The 17,153-nt window shown below is 47.9% G+C and overlaps 1 protein-coding gene across 2 annotated transcripts in view; it reads left to right on the top strand.

Moving 5' to 3' along the window:
* Positions 1-17,153, top strand: part of LOC110498794 (liprin-alpha-3) — a 63,860-nt gene that overhangs the window by 40,068 nt on the left and 6,639 nt on the right. For both annotated transcript variants that reach the window (XM_090211993.1, XM_090211992.1), the window contains 6 exons: positions 7,839-8,039; positions 8,202-8,264; positions 8,709-8,735; positions 13,636-13,811; positions 15,715-15,812; positions 15,999-16,174. In XM_090211993.1, the coding sequence (XP_090068119.1) occupies positions 7,839-8,039; positions 8,202-8,264; positions 8,709-8,735; positions 13,636-13,811; positions 15,715-15,812; positions 15,999-16,174 (741 nt within the window). The remainder of the gene's footprint in view (positions 1-7,838; positions 8,040-8,201; positions 8,265-8,708; positions 8,736-13,635; positions 13,812-15,714; positions 15,813-15,998; positions 16,175-17,153) is intronic.

Below are 17,153 nucleotides of genomic sequence, written 5' to 3'. Positions count from 1 at the left end.
TTTAATGCTACAAGGAACAGTCAATGTACACTGCTCAAAAAAATAAAGGGAACACTTAAACAACACAATGTAACTCCAAGTCAATCACACTTCTGTGAAATCACACTGCCCACTTAGGAAGCAACACTGATTGACAAAAATTTCACATGCTGTTGTGCAAATGGAATAGACAACAGGTGGAAATTATAGGCAATTAGCAAGACACCCCCAATAAAGGAGTGGTTCTGCAGGTGGTGACCACAGACCACTTCTCAGTTCCTATGCTTCCTGGCTGATGTTTTGGTCACTTTTGAATGCTGGCGGTGCTTTCACTCTAGTGGTAGCATGAGACAGAGTCTACAACCCACACACGTGGCTCAGGTAGTACAGCTCATCCAGGATGGCACATCAATGCGAGCTGTGGCAAGAAGGTTTGCTGTGTCTGTCAGCGTAGTGTCCAGAGCATGGAGGCGCTACCAGGAGACAGGCCAGTACATCAGGAGACTTGGAGGAGGCCGTAGGAGGGCAACAACCCAGCAGCAGGACCGCTACCTCCGCCTTTGTGCAAGGAGGAGCAGGAGGAGCACTGCCAGAGCCCTGCAAATGACCTCCAGCAGGCCACAAATGTGCATGTGTCTGCTCAAACGGTCAGAAACAGACTCCATGAGGGTGGTATGAGGGCCCGACGTCCACAGGTGGGGGTTGTGCTTACAGCCCAACACCGTGCAGGACGTTTGGCATTTGCCAGAGAACACCAAGATTGGCAAATTTGCCACTGGCGCCCTGTGCTCTTCACAGATGAAAGCAGGTTCACACTGAGCACATGTGACAGACGTGACAGAGTCTGGAGACGCCGTGGAGAACGTTCTGCTGCCTGCAACATCCTCCAGCATGACCAGTTTGGCAGTGGGTCAGTCATGGTGTGGGGTGGCATTTCTTTGGGGGGCCGCACAGCCCTCCATGTGCTTGCCAGAGGTAGCCTGACTGCCATTAGGTACCGAGATGAGATCCTCAGACCCCTTGCGCTGGTGCGGTTGGCCCTGGATTCCTCCTAATGCAAGACAATGCTAGACCTCATGTGGCTGGAGTGTGTCAGCAGTTCCTGCAAGAGGAAGGCATTGATGCTATGGACTGGTCCGCCCGTTCCCCAAACCTGAATCCAATTGATCTGGGACATCATGTCTCGCTCCATCCACCAAAGCCACGTTGCACCACAGACTGTCCAGGAGTTGGCGGATGCTTTAGTCTAGGTCTGGGAGGAGATCCCTCAGGAGACCATCTGCCACCTCAGCAGGAGCATGCCCAGGCGTTGTAGGGAAGTCATACAGGCACGCGGAGGCCACACACTCTACTGAGCCTCATTTGGACTTGTTTTAAGGACATTACATCAAAGTTGGATCAGCCTGTAGTGTGGTTTTCCACTTTAATTTTGAGTGTGACTCCAAATCCAGACCTCCATGGGTTGATAAATTTGATTTCCATTGATAATTTTTGTGTGATTTTGTTGTCAGCACATTCAACTATGTAAAGAAAAAAGTATTTAATAAGAATATTTCACTCATTCAGGTCTAGGATGTGTTATTTTAGTGTTCCCTTTATTTTTTTGAGCAGTGTACTTCTAATTCCATATACATATAATTTAGAATTAACCTAATTCGAGCGATGCTATGCATAGCAGGTACATCTAGCTTAAAGACTAGTGTCTAAGGATATGAGTTCTTTAACTCCCTCAGTTGGGGAGGGGGTTGGGTGGGTTTGTGGTAGGGTCAGGCTATTAGTGTCACTAGGAGTGGTGGGTTGGAATCAGGCGCAGAGAGCAGGGTTCAGTATATCGTAAATGTATTCTCCGGCGAACAAAACGGTCATGCCAACATACAGGGCGCATACAGCCCAAACACAGGACCAAATAGCCCGGAGAATACACATATGAAAACCACCATTCAACGGAGCCAACTTCGGCGGAAGTCGTGACAGTACCCCCCCCGACGCGCGGCTCCCGCAGCGTGCCGACCACCGGACTCGAGGACGACCCGGAGGACGAGGCGCCGGGCGAACCGGGTGGAGGCGGTGGAAATCTCTCAGGAGAGAAGGGTCCAAAATGTCCCCCTCCGGAACCCAGCATCTCTCCTCCGGACCGTACCCCTCCCAGTCCACGAGGTACTGTAGGCCCCTCACCCGGCGTCTCGAATCCAGAATGCCCCAAACCGTGTACGCCGGGGACCCCTCGATGTCCAGAGGGGGCGGAGGGACCTCAGGCACCTCACCTTCTTGCAGGGTACCAGCCACCACCGGCCTGAGGAGAGACACATGAAACGAGGGGTTAACACTGTAATACCTAGGAAGTTGTAACCTGTAACACACCTCGTTTATTCTCCTCAGGACTTTGAACGGCCCCACACACTGCGGCCCCAGCTTCCGACAGGGCAGGCGGAGGGACAGGTTTCGGGTCGAGAGCCAGACCCTGTCCCCCGGTGCAAACACGGGGGCCTCACTGCGGTGCTGGTCAGCGCTCCTCTTTTGCCGTTCTCCCGCTAACCTTAGCGAATCCTGGATGGCTTTCCAGGTGTCCTTGGAGCGCTGTACCCATTCCTCCCCCGCAGGAGCCTCGGTCTGGCTCTGATGCCATGGGGCCAGGACCGGCTGGTAACCTAACACACATTCAAAAGGGGACAAGTTAGTTGAGGAGTGGCGTAGGGAGTTCTGAGCGAGTTCAGCCCAAGGAACATACCGTGCCCACTCACCAGGCCGGTCCCGGCAATAGGACCTCAGAAACCTGCCCACATCCTGGTTTACGCGCTCCACCTGCCCATTACTCTCGGGGTGAAAACCTGAGGTTAAGCTGACCGAGACCCCCAGACTCTCCATAAACGCCCTCCACACTCTGGACGTGAATTGGGGACCCCGATCAGAAACGATGTCCTCAGGCACCCCATAGTGCCGGAAGACATGGGTAAACAAGGCCTCCACAGTCTGCAGGGCCATAGGGAGACCGGGCAACGGGATGAAACGACAGGACTTAGAAAACCGATCCACAACGACCAGGATCGTAGTACTTCCCTGGGACGGGGGAAGGTCGGTAAGAAAGTCTACGATAAGTGTGTCCACGGCCGTTGTGGAACAGGGAGGGGTTGTAACTTCCCTCTAGGCAGGTGCCGAGAAGCCTTGCTCTGAGCACACACTGAGCAGGAGGAGACATAAAATCTCACGTCTTTAGCCAGCGTGGGCCACCTCTAAGACTCTGCACTGTCCTCTCGATGCCAGGATGACCCGAGGAGGGGAGAGTATCGGATCAGCTTATCCCGGACCCCCCTCGGCACGTACTGAGTCCCCACTGGACAGTTAGGGGGGGCCGGCTCTAACCGTGAGGCCCTCTCTATCTCCGCGTCCACCTCCCATACCACCGGTGCCACGAGACATGACGGTGGAATGATGGGAGTTGGCTCAATGGACCGCTCCTCGGTATCATAGAGGCGGGACAGCGCGTCGGCTTTGGTGTTTTGGGAGCCTGGCCGGTATGAGATGGTAAACCGAAACCTGGTGAAAAACATGGCCCATCTAGCCTGACGTGGATTTAGTCTCCTCGCTGCCCGGATATACTCGAGATTACGATGGTCAGTCCAGATGAGAAAAGGGTGTTTCGCCCCCTCAAGCCAATGTCTCCACACCTTCAGAGTCTTGACTACAGCTAACAACTCCCGGTCCCCCACGTCATAGTTTCGCTCCGCTGGACCGAGCTTGCTCGAAAAGAAAGCACACGGGCAGAGCTTGGGTGGCACACCCGAGCGCTGGGACAGCACGGCCCCGACCCCCGCCTCGGACGCATCCACCTCCACAATGAACGCTAAAGAGGGGTCCGGATGCGCCAACACGGGTGCATTGGTGAACAGCTCTTTCAAACGACTGAAAGCTCTGCCCGCCTCTGCTGACCAACACAAGCGCACCGGTCCTCCCTTCAGCAGTGAGGTGATGGGAGCAGCCACCTGACCAAAACCCCGGATAAACTCCGGTAGTAATTGGCAAACCCTAAAAACTGCTGCACTTCTTTCACCGTGGTCGGAGTCGACCAATTACGCACGGCTGTAACGCGGTCATCCTTCATCACCACCCCGGAGGTGGAAATACGATACCCCAGGAAGGAAACGGACTGTTTGAAAAACTCACATTTCTCCGCCTTGCAATACAGGTCATGCATCAGCAGTCGCCCAAGTACCTTACGCACCAGAGACACATGCGCCGCGCGTGTGGCAGAATAGATCAAGATGTCATCGATGTACACTACCACTCCCTGCCCAAGCAGGTCTCGGAGAATCTCATCTACGAAGGATTGGAAGACGGCTGGAGCATTCTTCAACCCATATGGCATGACGCGGTACTCATAATGACCAGATGTAGTACTAAATGCTGTTTTCCACTCATCTCCTCCCCGGATACGTACCAGATTATACGCACTCCTCAGGTCCAGTTTTGTGAAGAAGCGCGCCCCGTGAAATGATTCCACCGCCGTAGCGATTAGAGGTAGTGGGTAACTAAACCCCACTGTGATGGAATTTAGACCTCTATAATCAATGCACGGACGCAGACCTCCATCCTTCTTCTTCACAAAAAAAGAAGCTTGAGGAGACGGGTGATGCGGAGGGCCGAATGTACCCCTGTCCCAGCAATTCAGCAACATATGTTTCCATCGCTACTGTCTCCTCCTGGGACAATGGATACACGTGACTCCTAGGAAGTGCAGCGTTCTCCAGAAGGTTTATCTCGCTGTCCTCTCGACGATGGGGTGGTAATTGGGTCGCCCTCTTTTAACTGAAGGCAATAGCCAAAACGGCATATTCAGAGGGAATGCGCACGGTGGAAACCTGGTCTGGACTCTCCACCGTAGTCGCACCAACGGCAACTCCTTTACACCTGCCTGAACACTCCTCTGACCACCCCTTAAGAGCTCCCTGTCGACAGGAAATCACCGGGTTGAGTTGAGAATTCCCAACACCACTGGAAACGCAGGTGAATCTATAAGGAACAGACTAATCTGCTCCTTATGATCCCCCTGCGTTACCATGTCCAGCGGCACCGTAGCCTCCCTAACCATTCCTGACCCTAATGGTCGGCTATCTAAGGAGTGCACGGGGAAAGGTAGGTCTAACGACACCAGGGTAATCCCTAGCCTTAATGCGAGCCCACGATCCATGAAATTCCCAGCTGCGCCTGAATCGACTAGCGCCTTATGCTGTAGAGAGGGAAAAAACCCAGGGAAAGAAGTTAACACATACATATGACCGACAGGAAGCTCACCTGGGGTGATTGAGTAGTGCGCCGCCTGCCCTCCCGACTCCCAGATGTGTTCCTCCAGCATCGGTCGGCCGTGTGCCCTCGCCGACCACAACTGGTGCAGGAGGACACTCCTCCTCCGGTCCCCCTCGAAGCCGCCCCTCCTAACTCCATAGGGATAGGGGCAGGAGGGCCGGGAAGTGGAAACGACAGGACCTGATCCGAACGCCCGCGGGCAGCCAGCAGGTTGTCGAGACGGATAGCCTAGTCAATGAGTTCATCCAGTGTGACGGTGGTGTCCCGACATGCTAGCTCCCTGCGGACGTCCTCCCTGAGACTGCATCGGAAATTAACTATCAAGGCCCTGTCGTTCCACCCTGCTCCTGCGGCCAAGGTCCTGAACTCCAGGGCAAAGTCCTGTACGCTCCTCGTCTCCTGACGCAGGTGGAACAGCCGTTCACCCTGCCGCCCGACCCTCTGGTGGATGGTCAAACACAGCTCGGAATCGGTGGGTGAACTCTGGGTAATTATCCCTTGCCGAGTCCGGACCATTCCACACTGCATTGGCCCACTCGAGGGCTCGCCCAGTCAAACAGGAGACGAGGGCGCTAGCAGCCGTGTCTCGCATTCGATATGCTGATAGAATTTAGGAAGTCTCGTTCTCAGGTTAGCTTTGTTAAAATCCCTGGCTACAATAAATGCACCCTCAAGATGTATGGTTTCAAGTTTACATAGAGTCCAGTGAAGTTCTTTCAGGGCCGACGAGGTATCTACTTTGGGGGGGGGGGGGGGGGGGGGGCATACACAGCTGTGACTATAAAAACGAAATTCCCAGCCGTGCCTGAATCTACCAGCACCTTATACTGGGAACACGGGGAAAATTCAGGAGAAGTGACAGAGACAAACATATGTGAAACGGAGGGCTCTGGATGAGAATGGTGCCTACTCACGTGGGGTTACGCCAGAGTGCCCTGCCTGCTGCCTTGATTCCCAGAGGAACCAACCCGGCACCGACCAGCAGTGTGACCTCTGCGACCACATATGGTGCTCGAGTGGGAACCCACTCCGGTCTCCCTGCTCACCATCCCTCCCAACTCCATGGGTACAGGAGAGAGGTTGCGGAAGGATGGAACAACCAGACCCCAATCTAGACATCCACGAGTAGCCAGCATGTTGTCCAGCCTGATGGACATGTCCACCAGCTGGTCGAAGGTGAGGGTGGTGTCTCTACAGGCCAGCTCCCGACGGACGTCCTCGTGTAGACTACAGCGGTAATGGTCGATCAGGGCCCTGGCGCTCCATCCAGAACCGGCAGCCAGGGTCCTAAACTCCAGAGCAAATTCCTGTGCGCTCCTAGTCTCCTGCCTCAGATGGTAGAGGCGCTCACCCGCCGCTCTGCCTTCGGCGGGTGAACTCCTCAAAATGGTCCAACACAGCATTCCTCTTCTCTACACACAGTGCTGGCTCACTCCAGGGCTTTCCTGGTGAGGCACGAGACGAGGGCGTAACTCTTCTCACGGTCCGATGGAGCTGGGTGGACCGTGGCCAAATACAAGCTTAGTTTGAGGAGAAAACCCTGGCAGCCGGCAGTATCTCCATCATACCCCTTAGGCAGGGATAAATGGATCCTGCTGGGTTCAGGTGGGGAAAGGGAGCTCATGGGAGACCCCGGTTGTGCTTGTGGTGGCGCTGGAAAAACTCCCTGTCTCTCCCAGCGGTCCATATTCTGGACAACGCGATCCATGGCGGCGCTCAGATTGTCAATCATCTCCGTGAGTTCCATGACGCGCTCTTCCACTTCCATGGCCGGGGTACCTTCTCCTGCTGACTTTTTAGGTCAGAGATTCTGTCAGAGTCGTGTGTATAGGTGGCAGGGAAGTCAGGCGCAGGAGAATCAAACTGAGTGTAATGGAGTTATTTAATAACGATAAACGAAACATACTCCAAACACTAAATGTAAACAATAAACAAAGTGGGTACGAGGACCCGTCGCCAATACAAAAAACAACACTGAATAACATGTCCTAAAGTAATGATGGACTGTCGTTTCTCTTTGCTTATTTGAGCAGTTCTTGCCATAATATGGACTTGGTCTTATAGGGTTATCTTACCAAATAGGGTTATCTTCTGTATACCACCCCTACCTTGTCACAACACAACTGATTGGCTCAAATGCATTAAAAAGGAAAGAAATTCCACCAATTAACATTTAACAAAGCCCACCTGTTAATTGAAATGCATTCCAGGTGACTACCTCATGAAGCTGGTTGAGAGAATGCCAAGAGTGTGCAAAGCTGTCATCAAGGCAAAGGGTGGCTACTTTGAAGAATCTCAAATCTCAAATATATTTTGATATGTTTAATGCCCTTTAGGTTACATGATTCCATATGTGTTATTTCATAGTTTTGATGTCTTCACTATAATTCTGCAGTGTAGAAAATAGTAAAAATAAAGAAAAAACATTGAATGAGTAGGTGTCAACTTTTTTACTGTTATTGTTCATGATGAACATATTCTTTAATTCAATTCAGCCTTATTGGCAGGTAATGTGTGTAAATATTCCCATATTCCATATTCGGTCTCCCTCGTCTTAGTTGTGGGTGGGCATGCCTGCCTGGTATGTGGCTGCGTGTCGTGCCAATGTGAAGAGCGGTGCCATTATGGCCAACCTGTCGGACACAGAGATCCAGCGGGAGATTGGCATCAGTAACCCCCTGCATCGCCTTAAACTACGCCTGGCCATTCAGGAGATGGTGTCCCTCACCAGCCCCTCGGCACCGGCCAGCACACACTCTGTAAGTGAAACAATACGTAATAACCTGCACACAAACATTAGCATATGTTCAGTAACATACTTGCCACACATCCAGAAGTTTGAATGTGTCTGAGTGAAAATGTATTCCAACTGTAATCATTTATTCTTTTCCAATCTCAAATTGTCCTCAATGACATCACAGTCGACCAGTAATATCTGGATGACTCATGCAGAAATGGAGTCACTGACCGCTGCCATAAAACCAGTAAGCTGTTTCTATTTGCTTTAAGTTCTCCTAGAAAGTATCTTATTTCAAAAGTGATTAAATCTTTTTTCAACAAATTAAAAGATATTTCGTTCAACTCAATTGTCTAACGATAGTGTATTAATTCGAAACTGTATAAGATTGTATGATACACATTTAACTGGCTTAAAATCGTCAGCAACTTGAGACTATGCTGAATGAAATGCCATTTATCATTTGTTTTCTTTGTCTGTCTCTGATTAGGCTGAACCTTTCCCCCAATACTCCCCCAATTTCTCTTTGAATGTAGTGTTTCTCCAACTAATTTTCCTTCACCAACAAACTGTTCCTCCTTCTGCCCCTCCTTCCTTATATCTTCCCCTCTCCATAATGCCTCCTGCCATTTACCGTTCTGGCAAACGTTCCTTCTCCCTCCATATCTATCCTTCCTTTCCTCTGCTGAAGGAAGTGAAGGAGTTCAGCTGGGACCAGGTGAGTTGTTTTGTCATTAATATTATTGTCATGATCGGGGAAACTATATTGATGTCATTTTTGTTATAAAGATCAGACCAAGGCGCAGCGTGAGTAGAGTTCCACATGTTTATAATAAAATCTAAACTCAGCAAAACAAAACAAACAAGCACAAACGAAACGTGCAACTATAATGAAGAGTGCAGACAGGCAACTAAATATAGAACAAGATCCCACAGACACCAAAGGGAAATGGATACCTAAATATGATCCCCAATCAGAGACAACGATAAACAGCTGTCTGATTGGGAACCATATCAGGGCAACATAGAATTACAAAAATCCCTAGACCTACGAAACCCTAGACATACAAACTCCCTAGACAAAACAAAACAAGCGTACCCACCCTAGTCACACCCTGACCTAACCAAAATATAAAGAAAACAGAGCTATCTCAGGTCAGGGCGTGACAAGTGATTATATCACATTGCAAACAGACCATACAGTTGAAGTCTGAAGTTTATATACACCTGAGCCAAAAACATTTAAACTCAGTTTTTCACAATTCCTGACATTTATTCCAATTAAAAATGCCCTGTTTTAGGTCAGTTAGAATCACCACTTTGTCACGAACCGGCTCAAAGCCCGTAACAAAGGGAGACAACGTGGAGATAAGGAGTAACAAAATATATATTTATTAACTAAAGCAACTAAGGAAAATATACAATGTGTGTAATCAGTAGTGTAAGTGAGTTTTGCGTGCATGAATGTGATAATGCAGGGTGTTGAAAGGTGCCAAAACAAACAAACAAAAGGCCACCAAGAACCACAACACAATCTACAAAGGTGTCTGCATGGAGAGAATCTCCTCCATGAATGTGGAAGAGGTCTATTTATCCTGGGAGACACCTGGCCCAGGTGTTTCCCATGAAGCTGACGACCCTCCCAACTCCGCCCACCGGCATCCTAATAAGGAAACAAGAACAAAGACAGAATACAGCAGACAGAGTGGGAGGGTCGTCACATTCCCCCCCCATAAAACCGGGGACCAACAAGGACCCCGGAACAACATACCAGCCTCTGCGTCCCAAATTGACACAGCCTCTGCGTCCCAAATTGACACAGCCCCTGCGTCCCAAATTGACACAGCCCCTGCGTCCCAAATTGACACAGCCCCTGCGTCCCAAATTGACACAGCCCCTGCGTCCCAAATTGACACAGCCCCTGCGTCCCAAATTGACACAGCCCCTGCGTCCCAAATTGACACAGCCCCTGCGTCCCAAATTGACACAGCCCCTGCGTCCCAAATTGACACAGCCCCTGCGTCCCAAATTGACACAGCCCCTGCGTCCCAAATTGACACAGCCCCTGCGTCCCAAATTGACACAGCCCCTGCGTCCCAAATTGACACAGCCCCTGCGTCCCAAATTGACACAGCCCCTGCGTCCCAAATTGACACAGCCCCTGCGTCCCAAATTGACACAGCCCCTGCGTCCCAAATTGACACAGCCCCTGCGTCCCAAATTGACACAGCCCCTGCGTCCCAAATTGACACAGCCTCTGCGTCCCAAATTGCTGAGGGGTTATGTGTTCACACCTTCACCTGCCCCAGCCAACCTCCTCCTCCCCAGACCTCAGCAACCTTTGCGCATAGGAAGCAATATTTAAGAGGAAAGAAGAACACAAGACCAGGAGGGAACAGACAGGAAAGAGAACATGACAACCCCAACCAATGGTCAGTCACGTAAACATTCAGGAACATGGCACAAAAGACCACAACAGCTACAAACTCCAACGAAAAGAACATCAGGGTCCTTAATTTTTTACAACTCCAAACGATTCATAGTCACGTCCAACGATTCATAGTCACTTAGTCACGTCCAACGATTCATAGTCACTTAGTCACGTCCAACGATTCATAGTCACTTCCAACGATTCATAGTCACTTCCAACGATTCATAGTCACTTAGTCATGTCCAACGATTCATAGTCACTTAGTCATGTCCAACGATTCATAGTCACTTAGTCACGTCCAACGATTCATAGTCACTTAGTCACTTCCAACGATTCATAGTCACTTCCAACGATTCATAGTCACGTCCAACGATTCATAGTCACTTAGTCACGTCCAACGATTCATAGTCACTTAGTCACGTCCAACGATTCATAGTCACTTAGTCACGTCCAACGATTCATAGTCACGTCCAACGATTCATAGTCACTTCCAACGATTCATAGTCACTTCCAACGATTCATAGTCACTTCCAACGATTCATAGTCACTTCCAACGATTCATAGTCACTTCCAACGATTCATAGTCACTTCCAACGATTCATAGTCACTTCCAACGATTCATAGTCACTTCCAACGAAACAGAATTTCACTAATTTCAATCATTTAACCTTGTAGTGTTCAGCGATCTTCAACAGCTGTTCTTTAGTACCTAATTCTAACAGTTCATCTGATGAAAGCGAATGAACTTGCCTACATGAGACACCATTGTCATAAGTAAATAATCTTGCTCAACCCCTCTGCTGAGCACATCAGACCACAACCAGAGAAATTACAATCACCCTGAGCACCACAGGAGAGATGAGATACAGAGCTTCCCCAAAACCTACAATAACTCAACCCTAGTCTTCGTGTAGATTTGCAGTGGGTATTTACGCACTGTAGCCCGCTGGCAAGGAAATAGAACTCCCCAGCATGCTGGCAAATTCCACCAAGCCACGGATGTGCCCCCGAGACAACTGCTCAGTCCACAGACACCACACAAAAATAACAAACATTTAACCATGCCCAACATGTCCAAAATTGAAACACGTCGCTAAGCCCATCAGGGGAAAAGGCTATAGCTCCAGGTAGCAAGTTCCACTACCCTACACAAATCTCCTACCGAGGTACACAGCCGATTTACTCACCTCAGACTGATGTCCCAACAGAAAGTAGAACAAACGTTTCCAGGCTAGGCAGGGCCTGGAAACTAACCATTATACTCTCTCCAACGCAGCACAAAATCCAAACAACAAAGGCAACCAATACTGGGCCTATTAAACTCAACCACAATATGCAAACCAAACACGTACCTCCACAGTCTCCCAAACCAATAGTTCAAATATCTCGGACGAGCTCCCACTTGTCACGAACCGGCTCAAAGCCCGTAACAAAGGGAGACAACGTGGAGATAAGGAGTAACAAAATATATATTTATTAACTAAAGCAACTAAGGAAAATATACAATGTGTGTAATCAGTAGTGTAAGTGAGTTTTGCGTGCATGAATGTGATAATGCAGGGTGTTGAAAGGTGCCAAAACAAACAAACAAAAGGCCACCAAGAACCACAACACAATCTACAAAGGTGTCTGCATGGAGAGAATCTCCTCCATGAATGTGGAAGAGGTCTATTTATCCTGGGAGACACCTGGCCCAGGTGTTTCCCATGAAGCTGACGACCCTCCCAACTCCGCCCACCGGCATCCTAATAAGGAAACAAGAACAAAGACAGAATACAGCAGACAGAGTGGGAGGGTCGTCACAACTTTATTTTAAGAATGTGAAATGTCAGAATAATAGTAGAGAGAATGATTTATTTCAGCTTTTATTTATTTGATCACATTCCCAGTTGGTCAGAAGTTTACATACACTCAATTAGTATTTGGTAGCATTGCCTTTAAATTATTTAACTTGGGTTAAACGTTTTGAGTAGCCTTCCACAAGCTTCCCACAATAAGTTGGGTGATTTTTGGCCCATTCCTTCTGACAGAGCTGGTGTAACTGAGTTAGGTTTGTAGGCCTCCTTGCTCGCACATGCTTTTTCAGCTCTGCCCACAATTTTTCTATAGGATTGAGGTCAGGGTTTTGTGATGGCCACTCCAATACCTTGACTTTGTTGTCCTTAAGCCATTTTGCCACAACTTTGGAAGTATGCTTTGGGGTCATTATCCATTTAGAAGATCCATTTGCGACCAAGCTTTAACTTCCTGACTGATGTCTTGAGATGTTGCTTCAATATATCCACATAATTTCCTACCTCATGATGCCATCTATTTTGTGAAGTGCACCAGTCCCTCCTGCAGTAAAGCACCCCCACAACATGATGCTGCCACCCCGATGCTACATGGTTGGGATGGTGTTCTTGGGCTTGCAAGCCTCCTCCTTTTTCCTCCAAACGTAACGATGGTCATTATGGCCAAACAGATTTATTTTTGTTTCATCAGACCAGAGGACATTCCAAAAAAGTACAATCTTTGTCCCCATGTGCAGTTGCAAACCGTAGTCTGGCTTTTGTTATGGCGGTTTTGGAGTAGTGGTTTCTTCCTTGCTGAGTGGCCTTTCAGGTCATGTCGATGTAGGACTCGTTTTACTGTGGATATAGATACTTTTGTACTTGTTTCCTCCAGCATCTTCATAAGATCCTTTGTTGTTGTTCTGGGATTGATTTGCACTTTTTGCACCAGAGTACGTTCATCTCTAGGAGACAGAACGCGTCTCCTTCCTGAGCGGTATGACGGCTGCGTGGTTCCATGGTGTTTATACTTGCGTACTATTGTTTGTACAGATGATTACTTGTCATGCACGAAGTAGAGTTGCCAAAACTATAGTTTGTTAACAAGAAATTGGTGGAGTGGTTGAAAAACGAGTTTTAATGACTCCAACCTAAGTGTATGTAAACTTCGACTTCAACTGTATATCCCAACTCCAAATGTTCCTTTAAATTATTTGATCTATTCTCAGAGAAGATTTTGGAAGGAAATTTAGGAAATTGAAATAAAATGTCTCTCAGAGGACATCGATTCTCACTGTCTAGTGCTCTCTCACCCACTTTTTCTCTCGTTTTTATATCCCACCTCCCTCTTTCCCACCTATGTTTTGTATCCCAACACCCCTCCTCTCTCCCTCTCTCTTTCCCCCCCCATCTAGGTCCTGGCCTACGGGGACATGAATCATGAGTGGGTAGGGAATGAGTGGTTGCCCAGCCTGGGTCTGCCCCAGTACCGTTCCTACTTCATGGAGTCTCTGGTGGATGCTCGCATGCTGGACCACCTCACCAAGAAGGAGCTTAGGGGACAGCTTAAAATGGTGGACAGCTTCCACAGGTTGGATTCAAATAGTTTCAATCAATCTTTGCTGTCATCGAAGGGCATTCCATGTATGGAAGCAAATTCATGCCAAAATCTTGGTATTGATTTGGCACAAATCTGTTTCCTTAATTTATGCGTGAAAACAAATAAAATACTGATCATCAACAACAAAGAGGAGTAGTGAGGATATTAAATGACATAGATGCCAAAGGGCATCTTATCTAGTGTCCTCTGCTTAGTTACATATTTCAATGGTTTTTACATGTATTTCTTATCATCATCTCTTTCGTTCCTCTTCTCTAGAGGAGAAGGGGTTGGTTGTCACACGTTTTACTCTTGTGTGTATTTCTTAGCACCACTATATATACAAACGTATGTGGACACCCCTTCAAATTAGTGGATTCGGCTACTTCAGCCAAACCTTTTGCTGACAGGTGTATAAAATTGAGCTCACGGCCATGCAATCTCCATAGACAAACATTGGCAGTAGAATGGCCTTACTGAAGAGCTCATTGACTTTCAACGTGGCACCGTCATAGGATGCCACCTTTCTAACAAGTCAGTTCGTCAAATTTCTGCTCTGCTAGAGCTGCGCCGGTCAACTGTAAGTGCTGGTATTGTGAAGTGGAAACGTCTAGGAGCAACAATGGCTTTGCCGAGAAGTGATAGGCCAGACAAGCTTACAGAACGGGACTGCCCGAGTGCTGAAGTGCGTAACGTGTTTAAATGGTCTGTCCTCGGTTGCACCACTCACTACCGAGTTATTTCCAGAGGCAGTTTGGAACTGTTCGTCGGAAGCATCATGAAATGGGTTTTCATGAAAAAGCCTCACCATGGCCAATGCCAAGCGTTGGCTGGAGTTGTGTAAAGCTTGTCGCCATTGGACTCTGGAGCAGCTATTTTTCATGTTTCGGGCAAGGCACCTTAGTTCCAGTGAAGGGAAATCTTAACGCTACAGCATATAATGACATTCTAGATGATTCTGTGCTTCCATCTTTGTGCCAACAGTTTGGGGAAGGCCCAGTCCTCTTTCAGCATGACAATGCCCCCGTGCACTAAGCGAGGTCCATACAGAAATTATTTGTTGAGATCGGTGTAGAAGAACTTGACTGGCCTGCACAGAGCCCTGCCCTCAACCCCATCGAACACCTTAGGTTCGAATTGGAACGGCAACTGTGAGCCGGTCCTAATTGCCCAACATCAGTGCCCGACTTCACTAATGCTCTTGTGGCTGAATTGAAGCAAGTCCCCGTAGCAATGTTCCAACATCTAGTGGAATGATATTTTGGAATGAGATCTATCGGCAAGCAGATGTCCACATACTTTTGGTTATGTAGTGTATCTTACAATCATTTTTTCAATACTCGGAGAAAGACCAAGGACTTGGTTTGAAATGGGGACCTATCTTATTCCATAAGCCATCAAACACTCTGTCCACTTGTGACAACCAGCCCCATTGTGGGATGGATGTCACACAGTATGGGGTTGGTTTTTGCTAGAAGCGTATACCTTTTACTACAGGAAATAAAGCAATATAGCATACAAAAAATAGCCTTTCTTTGTTCAAATGATATTCCTAAAAGCATTTTAGGCCATGAGAATAACAAAGTACCTTTTTAGGACATTTGTGAGTGTTTGCACCCCCCCCCCCCCCGATGCATGTCATGTTGACCAGGTGTCTGAGTTCTTTCAAAGAATTCACATATTTTAACCTTAAAAATATTACAGAGTGCCATTTAGATTGGGAGTAATTAGCACTGTGACAACCAACCCTGGTCTCCCCTACTCAATAGTTTTCTTTTCTCCAGTTTCTCTGCATCAGGGTTTTTAATGTGTTTGGTTGTGAGGACATCAACAGTATCTCTCTCTCTCTCTCTCTCTCTCTCTCTCTCTCTCTCTCTCTCTCTCTCTCTCTCAGGGTCAGTCTACATTATGGCATCATGTGCTTGAAGCGTTTGAACTATGACAGGAAGGAGCTTGAAAGGAGGAGGGATGAGAACCAACATCAGAACCAAGGTGAGCATACGTACAGGTAACTTGAACCATAACGTATTTGGGGGCTCCTCTTGCAAATAAACCGGGTAACTTGAGCTATAACGTTGCCATTTTCTTTGTCTCTCAAATGCAAATATTCACTGTATTTGTAACCCCACACAATTGTTATTGTACTACAGTAGCTGCCTCTTTCTGCCCGCTCCCTAGATGTGATGGTATGGTCCAATGATCGAGTGATGTGTTGGGTCCAGGCCATTGGGCTAAAGGAGTTTGCAGATAATCTCACAGAGAGTGGGGTCCATGGGGCCCTCCTAGCCCTGGACGACACGTTTGATTACACCGACCTAGCCCTGCTCCTCCAGATGCCCAATCAGAACACACAGGTACCTTCCCTTCCTGCTACACTCCCAAAAAATGCTGGGTTAAAAACGACCCAGTTTGCTAACCCAACGCTAGGCATGGGCTTTTGAAATCATTTCACTATTCGAATAACATCATGGTATCCGGATAGTCTAAATACATTTAAAACTTCAATTGGGACTTGCTCGTGCGACTCAAGAGGTGTATTCTGCCTGTTTCAGCACAGAACGGTGTGGGAGGGACGGAGTGTCTGACATGGAGGGGGAGAGAAAGTAGACAGACCAACTCGGTTAGACAACCTATTGCAGCAACAAGTTTATCATCTCATCTGGTCTGTCTTGACTGCATCAAATTGAAGTAAAGAAGGTAGCTAGCTACACTAGCCAGCTAACTAGCTAGCAAGGCTAATCGAGGCTATTTTGCTGCGCTCCCCATCCAACAACTCCATTCATATTAAACAACAGCCAACCTATTGGATGATCATTGTAGCCTACTCTCCCACGTCACTGCTACACATAGAGCCTCTGACAATAAAGCTGTGTTGATTGACTGACAAAAACAAGCTACACGCGTGAAAAGTGTGTAGGCTGCCGGTAAGTCTTTCTTTATAGGCACTCTCATTAAAACTGTCATCAAAACTGTCATACAACTGTTTTATAAACATTTTTAATGTCATGGTCCTTGCATGTAGCAATGGCACATAGATAATACAATTTTAGTCAAAGCCTTTTAATACAAAATAAAAAGTATAATACATTTTTTAAATAAAAAAAGATATACTCTCACAGGTAATCGAATAATAATGTCTGTTCGGATATTCGGGTAAATATTGGACAGAACACACACAGGGTTATTTTGACCCAGCCAGTTGTGTTGTGTGAATAACCCAATATGTTTGGTTGTTTGGCTTACACAAACATTGGCTAATTTAACCATCATTTAACCATCACTTTCATGCTGCGTTGACCCAGGGGTGAATGACTGCTCCCTCGCATTGAAGCC

The sequence above is a fragment of the Oncorhynchus mykiss genome, chromosome 20 (genome assembly GCF_057628025.1).
Source record: "Oncorhynchus mykiss isolate SJ-2025 chromosome 20, ASM5762802v1, whole genome shotgun sequence".
Lineage (NCBI taxonomy): Eukaryota > Metazoa > Chordata > Actinopteri > Salmoniformes > Salmonidae > Oncorhynchus > Oncorhynchus mykiss.
This window is presented reverse-complemented; position numbering and strand designations above follow the sequence as displayed.